The sequence below is a fragment of the Onychomys torridus genome, chromosome 1 (assembly GCF_903995425.1).
Source record: "Onychomys torridus chromosome 1, mOncTor1.1, whole genome shotgun sequence".
Lineage (NCBI taxonomy): Eukaryota > Metazoa > Chordata > Mammalia > Rodentia > Cricetidae > Onychomys > Onychomys torridus.
Window position 1 is genome coordinate 97,038,795 of NC_050443.1, and position 20,881 is coordinate 97,059,675.

A 20,881-nucleotide genomic window follows, 5' to 3' on the forward strand; every position below is an offset into this window, starting at 1 on the left:
CTACATAAAAGCTCAGAGGAAAAAGGTAAATGGGATAATTGAAGATAAGAAAAGCTGGTTAGAAACAAGCCAAGCTAAGGCCGGGCATTCATAAGAAATAATAAGCCTCCTTGTGTGTGATTTATTTGGAGCTGGGTGTTGGCCCCTGAGAGCAAAGAGTAAAAGAGAAAAACTCTACACACATGTGTCCCGATATCACCAGTTTGTCTACTATTTTGGTAATTCTGTTTTAATATAATTGGTCTGACGTAATCCTTTGTATCGAATCTTAGTTTTTAAAAATAATATTCTGGGTAAGAATTGGAACTGACAGAGTAGAAGGGGGTCCAAAGCATTTTTGAAAGAAAAGCAAAGATCTGGGTTGGAGTGTAGCTCAGTGGTACAGCATCTTTAAGTGACATCAGTAATCTAATGATGTTTTGGAAAGGGTTGGAGTGGATAAGCCCGATCTCTAACACACCCTGACCTGAGCTTACCCTTGGGAGTGGGAGGCCAATTGTTAAGTGTCCCGAAGTCACATTAGAAAAGGCACGTGACTAGTTACAAGTGAGCTAAATAACACCACAATTGGGGTGTAATTTTATGAAACAAACAAAGAAACCAAGTCCCTCCGTCTTGGTCTTTAAGAGGTTTCCTGTCTCTCTTACCCACAGGGGGAGCATGTGGCCCAGCTGCTGGCTGTTCAGTAGGCTGTTATCTGGGCTCCAGGCTTCAGTGAGGAGGTTGGCAGAGCAGCCCGCTGTGTGTCTAACCTGGGCAGTGACTCAGCTGACTGGAGTAATCACTGCTTGTTGATTTCCTGGGGCGGGGATGAGTGAGGAGGCGAAAGCCCGAGCACAGCCCACTAACCACAGTTTTGAAATGTGCTGGAAGGCTGCACTCAGAAGTTCTGCCTGAACCTCTGGAGAAATTCCTCATGTCACAGAACCCTGGGACTTGAGGGATCCTAGGAAATACCATCTGAAGAGGTAGTCAGCCATATATCTGGAGGTAAAATTCCAGCAAGACTATTGGACTTCTGCCAGTTGCTGACATTCCTAAGGCTATGAGGGGGCTGGCGAGGTGGCTCCATCTGAAAAATACTTGAGTTCAGATCTCTAGTACCCAGGAAAGAGGCTGGGTACAGTTATACACACCTGTGGCACCAGTGTTGTGGAGGTGGGGATGGAGTCCTTGCTGCTCACTGGCCAGCCAGCCAAGCAGAATCAGTGGGCTGCAGGTATTTTTTGAGTGCCTCAAAAAATAAGATGGAGTGCAATTAAGGAAGACAGCCAACATCAACATCTGCCTTCTACAACTACCCGCAACCACGTGCACCCCTTACCCCAGAATGTGAGTGCCCAGTAAAGGGTGTAAGAGAGTAAGGCAGTTAAGGTGGAGGGCCACATCTCTTGCCAGATACAGTAGGTGGCTAGCACACCCAACCCTAGGCCGTTAAGAGACTTTATGATGATGAATGCAGCTCTGCCTGTGCTGTCTTTGGAGATGGATTTCTATCTGGATCGTTCCTGCTTTTATGTTCCAAGGAAACAGTTCATCTTTTACTTAATGAAAGGAGGATAAATTTAATCTAAAATGTAATGTTCAATCCTGAGCAAGCATGCTTTCTTCCTGCCTGACTCTGTAATTTATACAACTGCACAGAAAAATGGATGAGGACTACCTTCCCAGATCTTTTTAGTGTGTGCCTGTGAGCATGTGTGTGTGAGCTCGGGTGCATGTACCTGTGCACATGAGGACCAGAAGAGAATGTCACGATCTCTCAGAGATTGGCTAAGGATGATGGGCTTGATGCATGGGCCCTGGAATCTGAACTCTGTGATTGCACAGCTAGTGCTCCTAAGCACTGTTCTCACTGCCCAGTTTGTAAACGTGGTATATGTCTCAGCCCGCAGATCTTTACTTTGCAGCCAAAAGCTGCAAAGTGTGTGAATACATTTTTAAATCCACACACTATCAGGAAATTGGTTTCCTCTCCTCTCAAGATTATAGCACTGATTCTTAGGGTGCAAATACATTTAATTAAGAGGAAAAGGAGGCAGTCATGCTGATCATCGTTGCTAATAAGGCAAGTTGTCTTGGAGACACTCAGCGATAGAATGTCTGCTCTGGGGATGTCCAGCTCCAGCCATGAGGGGCCTCTTTGCAGCAGCCTCCTCCTGTGATTGACACATCCATCTCTCTTGCCCCTAGCGTCCTGGAGATGAGGCTTGCCTCTTTATTTTTATCTGACCCGAGGCCAGCTGCACTGATTCCAAGATAGGGAAGGACCTGGCGTGGCATCTGTCCCTTCAAGCTGGCCCGCTGAAGCAAATAATTCCCAGGCGCTTTACTGCAAGAGGAGATCCTTTTCATTCAGCCTGATATACGCCGGCTCTCTCGCACTTACTCCTGTTTGTGAACGAGACAGCACTATATTATTTAACCACGAAAGCCGGGGACATCACTAAAAGTGGCCTCATGTTACTGCCTCACAGGCCTATTAGACATCTCATTTTGCCTTTTGCACATGTCATTGAGATGCAAAGCAGCTCCGGGTCTCATTACTGGACAAGGCCCTTTGTTGGGCTGGCCTGGCCCCAGTGCCTCGGCTTTGCAGTTCTTCCTCTGTCTGGTCCCCAGTAGGACACTGGTACTTTGACATTTGCCGAGTCAGAATGAGATAAACCTACAGCCAGGGAAGAATGCCACTGAATAAACGGGGACCACCAGATCTCCCTTCAGATGCCAGCCACAGACTCTCCTGTGATAAAGCAGCCTGACACAGAACTTTGCTGAGGAGACTGGGACAGATGACAGTCCGCTACATTGTCATTGTAAGGTCAGGGGAGGAGTGTGTTCTGTGATTATGGCTTTCCTTCTCTACTTTTTTTTTTTTTTTTAAACGCCTAGGCAAGTGGCCATGCTTTCTTCTATTGTCCATCAGCTGCTAGACTCCACTTCCATGTTAGTGACCTTCTAGCTGTCTCTCCCCTTCCTTGGTCACTCCCTGTTTCTGGACAGCTTGCATTCTCAGTAGGAAGCAGTCAGTGACCTTGAATGAGTTCCCTTTGTCATACCCTCCTCCTCCTCCTCCTCTCCCTCCTCTCCCTCCTCCTTCTCCTCCTTCTCCCCCCCATCCCTCATGCCTCTCAGCCTTTTCAGCCCTAAACACAAGGTCACAGCAGCCCTTGTTTCTGGTGTAAAGATTCGATGAAGTCATGTGCCACGCAACACTTAGCACACAGCCAGGCTGTTGGTGTTTTGGTCTGAAATGTACCCACAGGTTCATCTTATGGATACTGGACACCATGCTTGTGGTGCTATTTGGAAGGCTCTGGGACCTTTAAGAGGTGTGGCCTGGCTGGTGAAAGTAACCCTTAGCATTAGCCCTGGTCTCATTCTAGCTCTCTGCTTAGATATGAGGGCTCTCCACCACACATTCACATGGCCAAGGACTTCATGCACTCCCCACCATGAGGAACTGAAACCCTTCTGAAACCATGGGCCAAAATATGTATCCCCTCCCTTAAGTTGTTTCTGTAGATATCTGATCACAGTGGCCAGCCTCCACAGCTATTGAGTGCCTGCTGCATGCCTGTGCTGTTCAAAGTGCCAGTACCAAGAGGAGCAAACAGGAGACCAGGCTGTGTGCCTATGGCTTTCAGTTCTGGAGATAAGGACCTTCATCAGACAAGCACACAGATTTGTTTCCAAATTGAGCCAAGAGCTAGGAAGAATAATAGGTAGACCCCCAACTTAACCAAAGGATGTTTTAAATATCATTTGAGTGGAAATCAGAAGAGGCCTAGGAGTGAACCAGGAGGAAAGGGTGTCTGCTTTTCTCCTGGTTCACTCCTAACAGCCAGCCCTCAGGCACATTGGAACAAATGAAGGAAAGGTGTCCTCATCTTAGGGCAGATGTGGCCCCACATCGTGGATCAGGACTGAGTAAGCAGATCACAGGCTGGGATGTAGGGCCCTGCATCTCTTCTGTTGGGCATCCTGGAGAAGAGAGAACCTGCTCAGCTGTCCTGGTACCTTAGGGCTCTGGAGGCACTTTTTCAGAGGCGCTGAAAGGCCAGGTTGGCTGGGACTTGGAAACAGGCTTGGTGAGTCTGGGGCCAGAAGGTGTGCAGCAAGTATCTGCTGGTGTTGGTACGTTACAGTGTTATTCTCTAAGTTCACTGCCGCCAGACCAAGGTCTCCTTAGAAACGCCAAGGTCTCTGGAAGCCATTTTAACTAGTGAGGGGCAGTCACTCCAGGGATATGATGTGGTCATGACACACCACTGATTTCTAGCATATGGACAGTGTAGGAATGGATGAGCAGGACACTGCATGTGGAAAGCAGGGGCAGAGCATTGCAGCCAGAAAAGCAGCTCTTAGGCAAGAAGAGGCAAAACCAGAAACAGCAAACAAAAGACTGTCTGATGAGTCTAAAAGTGGAAAGTGAACATTAGAGAAAGGTTCTCCCAAAGCTGTGTTTGCAGGGGCTGATTATCTCTATAGAAATGTCTACTTCATCTCTCCACTGGAGGACAGCCAGCCAGTGAGAAAGCCAGAGCCTGCTGTGACACTACACCCCTAGACGGGGTCTCAGGAACCACACTGTCTTCCTGGCTTTGACTTCCGTTTCGGAATAATCTAAAAGCATTTATTCACCCAAACATACTGTATCAAGGTTCTCTCTCTCTCCCTGTCTCCCCTTCCCTTTTTCTTTCTGTCCTGGAGGTTGAACCCAAGCCTTGTGCACGCTAGGCTGGCCCATGCTCAATCACTGAGCACTTCCCAGCTCCCTGCCACTACTTTGAGTTTTTGTTTTGAGAGGTCTCACATAGCCTCAAAGTTGATATGTAGCAAAGTTGACTTGAACCTAGGCTCTTCCCACTTCATCTCTTAAATGGTTGGATTGTGTGTGTGAGCTACCAAGCTGGTTCAGGCACTGCTTAAGTTACAATGTTGCCCACAAAGGCTGGTGTTCTGTCTCTTGTGCTATGTCAGTGTAGTCTTGTGGTGATGACATGGATGTTGCATCTTCAAGACCAACGTGTAGTTGTGGTGATACTGTGTTCCCCAAAATATTGTCCACCCTAATAAACTTATCTGGGGTCAGAGGACAGAACAGCCACTAGATATAGAGGCCAGAAAATGGTGGCACACATGCCTTTAATCGTAGCATCCCAGAGGCAGAGATCCTCTTGGATCTCTGTGAATTCAAGGCCACACTGGAAACAGCCAGATGTGGTTACAAGAGCCTTTAATCCCAGGAAATGATAGCAGGATGCAGAAAGGTATTTAAGGCATAAGGACCAAGAACTAGGCTGGTTAAGCTTTTAGGCTTTTGAGCAGCACAGTTCAGCTGAGATTCATTTGGATGAGGACTCAGAAGCTTCCAGTCTGAGGAAACAGGATCAGCTGAGGAATTGTCTAGGTGAGGTAGTTGTGGCTTGTTCTGCTTCTCTGATCTTCCAGCACTCACCCCAATACCTGGCTCGGGGTTTGATTTTATTAATAAGACCCTCTAACAATTCGTGCTACATGTAGCCCAAGTCCTTCAAAGGAAGAATGGGCTAGCCCTGATTTAAGAGCACACACTGCCTGGACCTGGGAAGTGGCTCAGCTGGTACAGTGCTTGTTCTGCAAGCTGGGGACCCAAGTTCAGATTCCCAGGACCCATGTAAAAAGCCAAGTGTTGTAGTGGGTAAGCCCCAGAGCTGGGATAGGGGGCAGATGTGAGACAGTACCTGGTCAGCTGAACCAAGGAGCAAGGAGCTCCAAGTTCAATTGAAGATCCTGTTTCGAAAAACACAGTGGACCATAGTAAGGGCAGACACTGGATGTCAGCCTCTGTCTTTCACATGTGCAAACTTGAATACACATTCCCCCTATACAGAGAGAGAGAGAGAGAGAGAGAGAGAGAGAGAGAGAGAGAGAGAGAGAGAGAGATGGAAGGAGAGAGGGAGAGAGAGAAAGAATAACAATTTTGAAAAAATCCCAGATCTAACAGGATATGCTAACTCAATCATACACTCTTCCATCAAAAATGACATTTTTGCCCTCTAAGATGGGGATGGATGAGGCTCTTAATCAGGAAGACTATTATGTTGTCAAAGGCATTGCCAGGATGAAGGATTGGTTCTCACAGAACTATGACCATTTTATTGCTTTTCAGCCCCCGGCCACCAATCCCCCTGTCCCTGTTACTGACAGAAGAAGAAGCAGCAATCATCATCCAGTCCTTCTGGAGAGCCTATCTGGTAAGGGCCACCTGTGAGTGTGACACTGAGCATGATTGGGACTTGTTGTGACATGGTGGGCCAGTGGGAAAACATTCATCTGAAATTGAATGCTGTTGCTCACCTATCGACCTCAGAGATTGGAGTCTCTGCAAACAGAGGGATTTGAATTTTATTTTTTTAATCAAAACTTATTTTACAATTATCATAAAAGATACATTTGAAGGATGGGGCAGTTGTAAAAGTGCCTGTCATATGAGCTGAGATCCCGAGTTCATATTCACAGAATCCATATAAAAAACTAGGCATTGTACCTGTAATCCTAACTGTGGTTGGGGTGGAGGCAAGCAGATCTCCGAAGCTATTGGCCACCCAGTGTAGGTTAATGGATGAGATTCAGTGTCAGTGAGAAAGGTGCTTCAAAAAATAAAGATAGTCATTGAGGAGACCCCTGACTTCAAACTCAGGCCTACTCACATACTCATGCGCACACACAGATACCTTCCACCTTTCTAAAGTTGGGTTTGACTGGCCTTTGTTGCCTAAAAATAGTATTGCAAGCCAGACATGATGGTGCACACCTATAATCCCAGCACTTGGAGGCAGAGCCATGAGGCCCACAAGTTCAAGCAAGACCAGCCTGGCCTTTAAAGAGAGATCCTACCTCAAAAAAACAAAAACAAAAAATAAACAAAAAAACAAAACCAAAACAAAACATACAAACAAAACCAAAGGGTAGTATATCATGTAAACAGAGAGGAATACATGTTGTTTTTGAAAAGAGCGAGAAAATGAAAATTCAGATAAAGCAGACAAACTTCTGAGTCACTAACAACACAGTTATTACCGGCATCTTGGGGTCAAACTCAATACACTTGAAACGTTAACATGGAATGCTGTGGACATGTCACATGGAGAAGATCACCTTTTCTGTTGTAACTGGTTTTTCAAACAATTTTTCTATTTGAGAGGTTGAGATTATTTCAAGATCTCCATGATTACAGTTAGTGTTGTAACAGCTGTGGGCAGCCGGGTTTGCAACTTTTTCTGGCCACTTAACATAGGAAAAATTCTAGAAATAGAATGTGTAGGTCAAAGGTGAGCTTCTAAAGAGTTCTTGATCCATGCTGTCATGAAGCCCTTCAGCAAAGATATGCTTTAAAAAATGGATTGCCAGCCAGGCGTTGGTGGCACACGCCTTTAATCCCAGTACTCGGGAGGCAGAAGCAGGCGGATCTTTGTGAGTTCAAGGCTAGCCTGGTCTCCAAAGCGAGTTCCAGGAAAGGCACAAAGCTACACAGAGAAACCCTGTCTCGAAAAACCAAAAAAAAAAAAAAAAAAGCCTTAAAACATGTAAAAATCTTTGCCAGGTGGTGGTGGCGCACACCTTTAATCCCAGCACTTGGGAGGCAGAGCCAGGTGGATCTCTGTGAGTTTGAGGCCAGCCTGAGCTACCAAGTGAGTTCTAGGAAAGGCACAAAGTTTCCAGAGAAACCCTGTCTCAAAAAAAAAAAAAAAAAAAAGGTGGATTACCAAAGATGTATTGGAATGAGTGCCACATGTCTCTCTGCTAAATTGTATGCAGCTTCTAAACTATCTGGTGATTAGAAAGCAGCATTAGCAAGCTTCCAGGTGAATGTACTGTGCCTGTTCCAGGAGGCAGTGCCCCCTCCCACAGCTGAGGGGAGGCATCAGTGGCACTGTTCAGATTCCACATCTTCCAATTTTTTAGTCAGCATTAAGTACATCCATGGTGTAGCACATGCATCACCGGCACCTCCATTTCCAGAGCTTTCCATCTCTCTCAGCTGATGCTTTTCACATCAAGCACCAACTCCTCATTCCCTTGTCCCCTCCCAGCTCCCGGCCACCACCACCAGCCCTGCTCTCCATGTTCATGAATTTCACTATTACAGGAACCTTATTGTGATGGTGAGTATTCTCTGTGGATGTGATAGTCTCAAGTAACCTAGGAGACACCTCTTGTACATGTGGGACAATGTTTCTACAGGTTTAGTTGGGGTGGGAAGACCAACCTTGAATGTGCACAGCACCATTTTATGGGCTGGGGTCCTGGGATAAATAAAAAGAGAGCAAATGTATCTGTCTGTTTCCTGACTGTGGATCCAATGTCACCAGCTGCCTCAAGGCCCTGCCACCATAACTTCCATAACATGATGGAGTGTACCTTTAAACTATAAGCCAAAATAAGCCCTTACTGTCTGTGCTGACTAGTTTTATATGAGCTTGACACAAGCTAGGGATATGTGAAAGGAGAACCCTCAGTTTAGGAAATGTCACTATCAAATCCAGCTGGTTTTGTATGATGCTGGAGACCAAAGTTAAGGCTTCATGAATGCTAGGCAAGCATTCTACCCACAAAGTCATGTCCCCCAGCCACACTACCTACTTTTAAAAAACATCTTTTACATTCATTTACTTATTTATTGCAAGTGTGAATGTGTGTGTATGAGTGTGCAAGTGCACATCTGTGCCACCGCGTCTGTATGATGGTCAGAGGACAGTGGGAGTTAATTCTCTCTTTTCACCATGTGGGTTCTGGGGGTGGAACTGAATTCATTAGGCTTGGTGGCGAGTGTTCATAATACATACCAGTTATGGAAAAAATAAACAATGCAGATCACTGATTGGTATTTAGCCTCCAAGAATTTGCTTATTCATATGGGAAATTTTAATTTGTTTTAAAATACTGCACTGGGCCCATGCTCTCCTCTTACTGACAGATTGAGAATAACTTGCCAACACACCTTTAATCCCAGCACTTGGGAAGCAGAGGCAGGCGGATCTTTGTGAGTTCGAGGCCAGCCTGATCTACAGAGTGAGATCCAGGAAAGGCACAAAGCTACACAGAGAAACCCTGTCTCGAGAAAAAAAAAATAAAATAAATAACTTGCCTTGCTGGCACACAAAGATCTACCCCACGAAAGTTGATGGTTCTGTGATATGCACCAATGTTTTATTTCTATGGATAACTTGAATTATAATCTGTTGACCCATAAGCAGTCCAACATCTATTTTTGTCTGCTTTGTAAGTTCCAATTTTTGTTGTTGTTTTGTTTTTGAGACAGGGTTTCTCTGTGTAGCTTTGGTGCCTTTCCTGGATCTCACTTTGTAGACCAGGCTGGCTTCAAACTCACAGAGATCCTCCTGCCTCTGCCTCCCAAGTGCTGGGATTAAAGGTGTGTGCCACCACCGCCCTGCGTAAGTTGCAGTTTTATGCAGAATGTCCTTGCTCACACTGGACTGGTTTTGCCTGTAAGGTTAATTGCTGGTGGTGGGTGGCTTTCATAGCTAAGGACTAAGCATCCTCCACCACCACTCTCATTGCTAAATTACTCCAGAGAGGCCAGAGTCTCACCATGAGACATGCCCAGGTGTGCAGTGTATTCAACTGTGCTAGTTTTGATGGCTCAGTACGGGGAGGAAGGAAGAGATGGGGAGGGAGTCTGAAGTGTGCCTGGGGTCAGTGGAGTCTAAGGACATCATGCTGAAGAAAACAGGAAGACTGGGCCCTTGCTCCGTGTGTAGGTTGTGCATTGCACAGCTCTCAGAGGTTGTCATTCGGGCCCACAGGTTGCCCACCTCTGAAGCTTTGAGGAGCTTGGGCATTGGGGTTTAGTGGCTGTCTGTTCTACCATTCTTCCCTTAACCCCACTGGCCTTGGCAGCTCCTATCTCTAGGTTTATAGCCCTCCCTTCCCTCAACAGCTGGAGGCCAGCTGAGGTAGGGGAGAGGCATCTGTGTGTGATCTAGAAGTGACCCTTGGTCCAGAGTCTGTGGATTTTCTTCCGGAAGCCATGTAGGATTTAGATTGAGTAAAGTGTATGCACAGATAGTACTCAGTGATGGAGTGATCATGAAATAAAGAGTCAGCACAGTGGTACTCAGACACCAAAAGCAGTAAACACAGAGCATGTCTAGTCCAGTACCACAAATAATAATTCAAAATAATATACAGATAGGGGCTGGACAGGTAGCTCAGTGGTTAACAGCACTTGCTATCTTGCAGAGGGCCTGAGTTCAGTTTCCAGTGTCCACGTCAGGCCTCTCACAGCAGCCTATAACTCAGCTCCAGGGAATCCAACACCCTTTCCTGGCCTCCAAGGGCACCCACATGCACAGGAACACACACACACACACACACACACACACACACACACACACACACACATAAATAAATAATAAAATTAATATATATTAATTTATGTAATATTTTATATATATACATGTATATATTTATATATATAAAGAATACCAGACCTCAAGTCCTGTGAACATTTTGATCTCACCAGGCATGGGACCCTCTGGCTTCCTAAAAGACAGGGCATTCTGAGGACTTTAAGTCACAGGCAATGGGCGTTCGAGCCATTTCCCCTTTGTTTATTTAAGCTGTCACCACCCCAAACCAGGCCTTTCTGTTTGGAAAAGACCCACCCTAGCCTGGCAGGTAGGGATCTGATGCTGACCACACACAGTTAGGGTGTCAAGGTTGTAGGCTGAGCAGTGATGGACACAGCTGAGAATCCCAGGGAGAGCATTGCCACTTCCTCCCCGTCACCCAGGGAAAGCGCAGCCCCATCTGGACAGCAGGAAGAGCAAGTTGGCTCTGAGTAGGGCAGCTGGGTGGGCTGCTAGGCCTGACAGCTTTTTCTTCTTCCAAAATTCACTGGAGCCTCTGAAGGTTAAATGGGAAGAAGGTCAGTCCACAGGAGGAATGTGGTCCTGCTGCGCATATAGTATTGTGCTATTGTGGTTATCGGTTCTAGCTTCCTCAAGAAGGCGACTTTTAAACAAGCTGTGTGGCCTCCTTGCATTCCTCTGTGATGTCAGGCAGGCTCCTGTCTCAGGGCCTTTGTGCTTGTTGATTCTTTCCACTCACCTCCTCACAGAGGCTCTTCTCCAGGGTCATCCTGGCCCCCTCTTCTAAGGCAGAACCCTCTCATCACACCCACTCGGCTTGCTTTCTTGTCGTTCATCACCTGTTTAAAAGTGAACAGATATCTGTTTGACTGTTGGGCTCATTGGCCGCTGACTCCACCAGCCCAGCACTATTGACATTGTGCACTCTTAGAATTTTATAAATGAGTAACTGAATCCTTAAATCATCTTCAAGAATGAATAACAAACGAGTTTGTTCCATTTTATGAGCCCTCCTCTGTGATTTACACAGGCAGTTAAACATGAGCTCCTGGGGGGAGTTGCTCATGCACCAAGATCCTTGACCTTAACAGCTGCCCCCATTAATCTCCCAGAGATGGCACTTGGGAAGAGGCTATGTTGAAATTAGGGGGAGGGGGTAATGCATTTACTCTCTCTCTCTCTGTCTCTCTCTCTCTCTGTCTCTCTGTCTCTGTCTTTCTCTCTCTGTCTTCTCTCTCTCTCTCTCTCTCTCTCTCACACACACACACACACACACACACACACACACACACACACACAGAGAGAGAGAGAGAGAGAGAGAGAGAGAGAGAGAGAGAGAGAGAGAGAAAGGATTCATTTTATCAAAGGTATGTGTGACCCAGCTCCTCAGTAAGCCTTGCAATTTGAGAAACTGAAGAAGGTTGAGATGACAACCTCCGTGCAGACTGGACCCCAGGCATCAGCTCCAGGTTTGTGTGCGTGTCCTGTAGGGAAGATGGAATCTCCTTTCTGACACTGATATCTGCTAGCAGGTGCACAGACTCTGCCATCCAAAGTCAGACATGGGATTGTGCAAAAGGAATGTTAAACATGGGGGTGGGGGGTTGGGAGGAGGCAGGATTGCTTGCATCAGATTATAACCAGTTCCCCTTGGCTGGTCTATGGCCACATCTCTGAAACCTTAGTGGCTGGCCATGTCCTTTCTGATTTGCAGAGCAATTTTGGCCCTAGCTTGCTGGTGAAATTGAATTCCTAGGATGGATTTCTCCTCAATGGATCCACTTGCCTTTTTCAGACTTCTAAGTATGTTTTCAGTGCCTCTGGCTACCACACACTTTCTCCACCACCAGACTCATCCACAGAAACCTTTCTTTAGGCTGACTCATACATAGTTGTTGAAATAATGTATTTGAATTTTTATAGGTAGCCATGATAGCATCAGCTACACTGTTATTGTGGTGGTTGGTTCTATTTTCCTTAATAAGGCACCACTCTGCATGTACCTGAGTGCTGGGATCACTGGCATGGACCACCACACCTGACTCTAGGCTTAGACTTTGTTGTTGTTGAGGACCTGGGGATGTAGCCCAGTGTCCCTAGCTTAGCAGCAGGGTTCAGTCCCCAGCACTGCAGGGTAGGGAGAATATCACTCCTTGGGCAGAGAAATTGTCTGTCAGCACTATGGACAGCGATATGGATGGGGTTTTAAGTTTTTATTTATTTTCTTATTTATCTTTAGTCTGGGTCTTTGTAGCTCAAGTTGGCCTTGAAGTCTCTATGTAGCCGAGAATGACTGTGAATTCGTGCTCTTCTGTCCTCTACCTCCTGAATGTAGGGATTGTAGACATGTGTTACCACCCCCACTTTATACAGTACTGGGGATGGAGCCCAGGGCTTTCTACACGTTAGGGCACACTCTACTAATGGACCTGCAACCCCAGCCCTTGTTGTTATTTTTATCTTTTAAATCAAAAACTTACTTATTTTTTGTGCTTTCATGAGTGTGTGCATGTGTATATGTGTGGGCATACACCGTAAATGTCACAGTGATCATGTGGAGGTCAGAGGACAACTTGGGGGAGTTGATTCTCTCTGGCCACCATGTAGGTCCCAGTGATCACACTTGGCTCATCAGGCTTGGTGGCAGGTGTCTACCTACTGAGCCATCTCACCAGTCCCTTGTTTCTGCTTGTTTGTTTGTTTGTTTTTGAGACAGAATCTCGCTCTGAAGTCCAAGCTGGCCTCAGACTTGTGCCGTCTTCCTGGTGCCTGTGTAAATCACAGAGGAGGGCTCATAAAATGGAACAAACTCATTTGTTATTTATTCTTGAAGAATGCATGTAGTTAGAGTTTCCCTGCCTGGCCCACAGTCAGGACAAATCCCTCTCACCCGCCAGGCCCATAGACGCGCAGAATCAACCAAGTAAACACTCAGAAACTTACATTGTTTACAAACTGTATGATTGTGGCAGGCTTCTTGTTATCTACTTCTTCTATCTTAAACTAACCCATTTCTGTTAGTCTATACTTTGCCACATGGCTTGTGGCTTACTGGTGTCTTTACATGTTGCTTCTCATGGCAGCGGCTGGCAGTGTCTCTCTCTGTGCCTTCCATTTCCCAGAATTCTCTTTTCTCTTGTCCCGCCTATACTTCCTGTCTGGCTACTGGCCAATCAGCATTTTATTTATACAGAGTGATATCCACAGCACATGCAAGCCGAGTGGGTGTGATGAGAGGGTTCTGCCTTAGAAGAGGGGGCCAGGAAGACCCTGGAGAAGAGCCTCTGTGAGGAGGTGAGTGGAAAGAATCAACAAGCACAAAGGCCCTGAGACAGGAGCCTGCCTGACATCACAGAGGAATGCAAGGAGGCCACACAGCTTGTTTAAAAGTCGCCTTCTTGAGGAAGCTAGAACCGATAACCACAATAGCACAATACTGTATGCCAGCATGGGTATCTGAAATTTATGTTTTGAACATTTTAAAGCATGTAGAAAATACTTTCAAGTCAAGTCTACCTATGTGCCTCACCAAACAAGTGAAAGAAAATTCTAGAACTTCTCGGCCATGTGGAGACTGATGGTGCAGACATAGGATGCTCACTTTGGCATCAACAGTCCCCAGGATGGCCTTTCTGCCCCCTCACTCCGATAGTGACATTATGCATTCACTGGCATGTGGCTTCATTCACTGGCTCTCCCATGTGACAAGTTGCATGGAGGGCCTTCTCAAGAGTGGAGCTGGGGGCTTTGGAGAGCTTTCAATGACGTGGGGACCTAGGAAACCCTAGGACAGAATGAGATTATCAACAGTAGTATTCTTGGTCATTGGTGGTTGTGGAATTAATCCTTCTGAATTGAAACACTTCCTCCTGGCAGGAGGAGGGAGGCTCAGCTGACTCACAGAGCTGCTTGTGGCTGTCCTTCAGTTTGGGTGAGCAAGGAAAGGGCTTGGTAGGTGAAGTGCCTGCCATGCAAGCCCAGGGACCCAAGTTCAGATCCCTGGCACCCATGTAAAGAGGTGAACAGTAATGTACACATCCCTACAGTCCCAAAGCTAGGCCTGTGGAACAGAAAGATTCCTGGAGCTCACCAGCCAGCCTGGCCAAATTGATGAGCTCCAGGTTCAGTGAGACACTGTCTCCAAAAGTAACGTAGAGAATGACAGAGGGAGATGGATGCTGACTTCTGGTCTCCACATGCACATATTTGAATGCACACACACAATAAATAGAGCAAAATGTGAACATCACCATTCCTGGACAAGAAACACTCTTCTCACAGAGTTAGCCGTGTATCATTTCTGTGTATTTTCTTTGTTTATGTGAACTTCCATATATATCATTCTGCTGTTATAAGTAAAAGATGCATTTCCTTTCCTGAACCAATAAGAGAGCTCAGTGGTTAAAAGCACTTGTGGTGCAAACCTTTGATCGATCCCTGTAATCTATGGTGGAAGGAGAGAACCAATCTCCAAAGTTGTCTTCTTACCTTCTCATGTGGGCTGTGCCATGTACATGCCCTTTGTTCCCCACCCCACATGTGAACACACATATATGCATACGCACACGTGCAATGTACCAATCCTTCCTAAGTATGTGCTCAAACATTTTGCAGCCTGCCTTTTTGTTCAGTCCAGAAGCACCTTTCCACATCAGCACACATCTATTTTGACCCTATGTTTTTTTGTGTGTGTGTGTGATTGAATCAGGGTTTTCCTAGGCAGTTCAGGCTGGCCCGGAACCTTTTTTTTTTTTCTTCCATAAAAAGCCCTAAGAGTATAAACAAGACCTCATATTTCTTTTTTAAATAGTTTAACTTTATTTTATGTGAATTGGTGTGCTAGATCCCCTGGAACTGGAGTTAGAGACAGTTGTGAGCCACCATGTGGTTACTGGGAATTGAACTCAGGTCCTCTGGAAGAGCAGCCAGTGCTCTTAACTACTGAGCCATCAATCCAGCCCCTTTGGCCTGGAACTCTTGGTCCTCCTGCCTCCACCTCTCGATTGCACACCCAGTTTATACTGGTGCTGGGACTTGAACCCATGGTCTTACACATTCTAGGCACATGCTGTGCCTGCTGAGCCACATTCCAGCTCCCCTCCTTCTCTTGATTGCCCAGCTTCTTTATATTTCCGGTTGGCTCTTGGGCTTTCTGGAGCTTCCTTCCCTTCCAGAGAGGGCGTCCCTGGTGCAGCTGCTTTAGGGAGGGCCTGGCGTGTTTCCTCCCTTTGTGTTGGGTTTTAGACCTCTCTCCCTCTTCTTTCCTCTGGGGACAGAAACACAACTAGGTGAACCCACATCACAAAAAGCAGCACTTCCGTTCTCATGGTGGGGGTGGGGTGGGGATAGGGCTCAGGTGAGGGCAGATGGCAACTGACTTTGGGTGGTAGGAAACAGCTTTGTGTGAGTCACAGTTATCTGGCCAGTGGACTGTGTGCTGCCTAGAATACCTTTAGAAGACAATTGTGTTTTATTGTATAATTGCTTTGAAGTTATTTACTCTGCATCTGATTCCAGCTAATTGAAGCTGGTATAGCAGAAGAGTTTAAATAGTTCATTCACTAATAGTCCTCCTTAGTAGGCAGACAGCTCTGCTTCAAACACTGCACATGCTTTGGGAAAAAAGGCAGAGTCCCTGCTTACATTCCTACAACAGGCTGCCAATGAGTACAAACAAACACATACATACATAGGTAACAGTGACGAAGTGAACCTTGTGTGGTAGTGTATACTTATAGTCCTAGCACTTGGGAGAGTGAGGCAAGGGGCTTGCTGTGAGTTAAGGGCCATACCACTAATCCTAGCACTTTGAAGGTCATCCTCAGCTACTTAGCAAGTTCCAGGCCAGCCTAAGACACATTACAGCCTGTCTCTGAAAGGGGAGAAGGGTGCTGGGGCAGCAGTGTAGTTGGTAAAGTGCTTACTGTGCAGGCATGAGGAGTTCCATCTGTAAAACTCCCGGAAAAAGTGCCGGGTGTGGTGACGGATGGGCTCTCTGGTCAACTTCTGTAGCCTGCTTGATTGAGTTCCAAGTCAGTGAGAGACTCTGTCTCAAAGAAAACCAAAAATCAAAACAATAACCACAAACCTAGGAGGCGATCCTCTCACCTCCACATACAGGTGCACATACTTATGAATGAGCGCACACGTAAGAAATAGAGTAGAGAATAGGTGGGTGGTGCTCAGTGATAGTGCACATGCTTATTATACTCGAGGCCCTGAGCTTCATCCCTAGCATCCTGACAGAAAACAATGGAAAACAAGTTCATCAGGTATTGTCAAAATGATACCACTTAATAAATCACCCCAAAGCCAGGGGCCTACAATGAGTCCCTTTCCACACGGATGGTGATCAGGCAGATTGCAGTGCATCTGGACTGGGCTCTGGAGATCATGTGATGTGTTCTGTTCAGTTTCATTCGAGAGCCTCAGCAGGTCATCAGGGGCATGTACTTTTCATAGCAGAGTTTGAAAGCTCGCAGAGGGGTGAGTGAAACACCCCATGTGCCAGCTGGCTTTATGTCAACTTGACACAAACTATAGTCATCTGAAAGGAGGGAGCCTCAGCTGAGAAAATGCCTCCATAAGATCTAGCTGTAAGGCATTTTCTTAATTAGCGATTGATTGATGTGGGAGGACCCAGCCCATTGTGGGTGGTGCCATCCCTGGGCTGGTGGTCCTGGGTTCTATAAGAAAGCAGACTGAGCAAGCCATGAGGAGCAAGCCAGTAAGCAGCACCCCTCCACGGCCTCTGCATCAGCTCCCGCCTCCAGGTTCCAGCACTGCTTCAGTTCCCGTCCTGATTTCCTTTGATGCTGAGCAGGGTTATGGAAGTGTAAGCCAAATAAATCCTTTGCCCCCGCCCCCTACTTGCTTTGGTTATGGTGTTTCAGACATGGTAGCCCCCCTAAATCCCTGGTCCCTAAGGTTCGTATACGTAAGGTGCACATGGTGCACATCCATGCAGAGGCCCATTTCTCACTGACCTGGAACTTGCTATGTAGGCTGGGCTGGTTGCCCTGCAAGCCCAGAGATCCTCTTGGCTCTGCCTCTCCAGAACTGGGGGAAGTAAGTACTTGGCACTGTGCCTACTTTTTATATGGGTTTTAGGAACGCAACTCAGGTTCTTACCAACTGAGCCTGCTCCCCAGCCCACACCCACTAGGATTCACACTTCTGCAGAGACCTTTCCCATAATGTACCATAGAAGATATGTGTGACCCTTAGAGCTCCACAGGAATATCTTTCATAACATAATCTGGAAGCTGAGCAGTGGTGGCATATACCTTTAACCCCACTTCTCAGGGGGCAAAGGCAGGTGGATCTCTTGAATTTGAGGCCAGCCTAGTCTACAGAGTGAGTTCCAGGCCAGCTACACAGAGAGACCCTGTCCCAAAAATCATTTAAAAAAAAATAACCTAATGGTGTACACTATTATTTCCATGGGAGAAAAGGAGAAGCCACATGGTGATGTTTTCAAACCTTGCTGTTCAGCTTGTAGTCCACTGCCAATGACATCTTCCCCTAGGGCTGGTTGAAAGGCAGGGCCTTGGGCACCACTCCAGACCTTCTGAGTCAAAAGTGACCTCTGTGGTTTTCTGTCACATACTTATTGTTTTGTATATTAATTGGTTTCATCATGAACTTTTCATACATGTACATAAAGTATTTTGCTCACTCACCCCCATAACCCTCTTGTTCCCCCCCCCACTCCTATTGATTTTTTTCTACCCCCTCCCCGATATGATCCAGTGAGGGGTTGCTAATGGGAGCATAGATGTTTTGCCATTGGCTACACCACTGAAGAAAATGTCCCTTCCCAGCAACCATTAACTGCGTATAGCTCTTTAGGGAGCCCCTCCCACCATCTATATAGCTTTGTTTGTTGAGACTGTGCTCACTGTGCAGTCCAAGCTGGTCTTGACCTTGTGGACCCCCTTTCCCTGCCCCCCAAACATTAGAGGAAAGCATTAATCATCCCCAGCACAAAAAGCCGTTTCTTAACTCAGAGGGAGCAGCCTGGGTAAAGAGGGTTGCATTTTGGCGTGCTAGCCCTGTAACTATCACTATTTAAATTACTCAGTTTTCCTTTCCTGAAAAATGGGACCAATAGCTGTATCCCTGTGGTCCCCCACCTTCCATCCCCACCTTTCACCTCACCCCTACCCTGCTAGCTGTGGGGGGTGTGGCTTTTTTGAAAGCTCTGACCCATGCATTCACTCCTATATATTCCTGCTTATTTCTTAGTGCATCAGTGCAGTGAGTGGTGTTCCTTAAGTACTTGGTTTCTGTTGGATTTTTTTTTTCTTGATTGAGAAAATCTGCTATTTTTTAAACCATCTTTTTGCACAGGATAGAAACTTCTGCCTGTGCCCAGCAGGACTCTGGTGCCCCAGAAAGAAGGCACCCAGTTGCCATGGTCCCCGTTCAGGCCTCCTCCTTGGGGCAATGTCTGGCCACTTAGCAGGCTGAAATAGGCCACAGTACTATAAATAGGGACCTTGGGCTGCTCTGAGATCAGATCCCAGGCCAGACCCCTCCTCCCTCTTCCTTCACTCATTCCTGTAGTTATTTAAATACAGCTACAAGAATGTTTTCAAGTATATGCACCCCAAATGCTTGTCAGCTTGTCAGGCTGTAAGCAACTCATTTCCATCTTGTCATGAGTGCAGCGGGTTGGTGTTGTCATGAGTGCAGTGAGTTGGTGTTGTCCTCATGTAGGCAGAGTTTTCCTGTCCCACAGCTGCTCTCAAATAATCACTCAGAGGCTTAATATTAATTACAAATGCTCACCCAATAGCTCAGGCTTATTACTAACTAGCTCTTACATTTTAAGTTAACCCATATTCCTTATTTATGCTCTGCCACATGGCAGTACCTTTATTAGCATGGCACATTCATTGACTGCCCCCTCTGTATCTGGCTGGCCACTCCTGACTCCACCCTTCTCATTCTTCTCCTAGTTTGGTTGTCCCGCCTATAAGTCCTGCCTGGCTACTGGCCAATCAGCATTTTATTAAACTAATTCAATTGACAAATGTTTTGGGTTGGTAATACAAGTAAGGAGAGAAAGTGAATTAGATACAACACTTTGAACTCACCAATATAGGATAGATAATGGAGTATTTTCTCTGATTTTAACCAAGTGCATATGGACTGGATGTTGTAACTGTAATTCTTACTTAGTAACTGTTTTGTTATATATAGTTTTACTATGTTAAGGTTAAAACCTTCCTTTTCAATTAGACATAAAGGGAGAAATGCTGTGGAATAATCTGTTTGTACACTGTGAATATATATTACTCTCATTGTTAATAAAAAAATTAATTGCCAGATGGTGGCACACACCTTTAATCCCAGCACTCAGGAGGCAGAGGCAGGTGGATCTCTTGTGAGTTTGAGGCCAGCCTGGTCTACAGAGTGAGTTCCAGGACAGCCAGGTCTATTACACAGAGAAACCCTGACTCAAGGGGAAAAAAGAAAGAAAAAGAAAATAAATAAATAAAACAAAAAATTTATTGCCTAATAGCTGGGCATGAGGAGATTGGGGGAGACAGCCTGACACAGAGAGAATACTAGGAGGAAGAAGGATGGAGTCTGGAGACACCGGCCAGCCCTGAGGAAGCAGGGCAGGACATGTAGAAAATGAGGTAACAATCCATGAGCTATGTGGCAAAGCATAGATAAGAAATATGGGTTAATTTAAATGTAAGAGTTGGGTAGTAATAAGCCTGAGCTATTGGCTGAACATTTGTGATTAATATTAATCCTCTGAGTGATTATTTGAGAGTGGCTACAGAGCAGGAAAACTCCACCTACATCATCAGTGCAGGGGGTTAGTATAGATATTTGGGCTTCAGAAGCCTAATGCCATCTACCTCCTTTGCCATGTTCCTTGATTTAGCATTGAACTTCTTGGAGCCTCAGCTCACTTTGTCATCTATAAAATGTGGCTAACAATAATACTGTATTCTAGTTCCTGGAGCTGAGATGGAGAGTGAACAAGAAAAGCACATAAGACCAGAACTAGCCAGATCATTTGCAAGGCAGAGTATAACATGAAAATGCTTCTTGTTCAAAGTTATCAAGAATTTCTTCGAGGGCTGGGAGTGTAGCCCAGTTGGTAGAGTGCTTGCTTAGCATGCATGATGTCCCCCTCCCCCAGGTTTGACCCCCAGAACCAGATAAAACAAGTACGTGGTGGCATATATCTGTAATCTCAACACTTGGGAGGTGGAGGCAGGAAGATCAGAAGTTTAAGGCCCCCCTTGGCTACATAGTGAGTTCAAGGCCAGCCGTTACATGAGAACATATCTCAAAATTTGAACACTCAGGAGTCTGAGGAAAGAGTATCAGGAGTTAAAAGTCTAGCCTGGGCCACCACACAGTGAGAACATTGTCCCAAAACAAACAAGTAAATGATAAAGGCCTTTCAGCTTTCAGGCATGCCTAGCTTGAAACCTAAGGGCCATGTATCTCCAGATGGCTGTGAATGAAGTCCA

General features: G+C 46.1%; 1 protein-coding gene across 2 annotated transcripts in view; it reads left to right on the forward strand.

Annotated features, from left to right (window-relative positions):
- Positions 1–20,881, forward strand: part of Iqck (IQ motif containing K) — a 118,344-nt gene that overhangs the window by 54,298 nt on the left and 43,165 nt on the right. Inside the window, exons 7-8 of one of the 2 annotated variants that reach the window (XM_036190434.1) lie at positions 6,155–6,239; positions 8,079–8,150. In XM_036190434.1, the coding sequence (XP_036046327.1) occupies positions 6,155–6,239; positions 8,079–8,150 (157 nt within the window). The remainder of the gene's footprint in view (positions 1–6,154; positions 6,240–8,078; positions 8,151–20,881) is intronic. The other variant, XM_036190444.1, reaches the window with a different exon arrangement.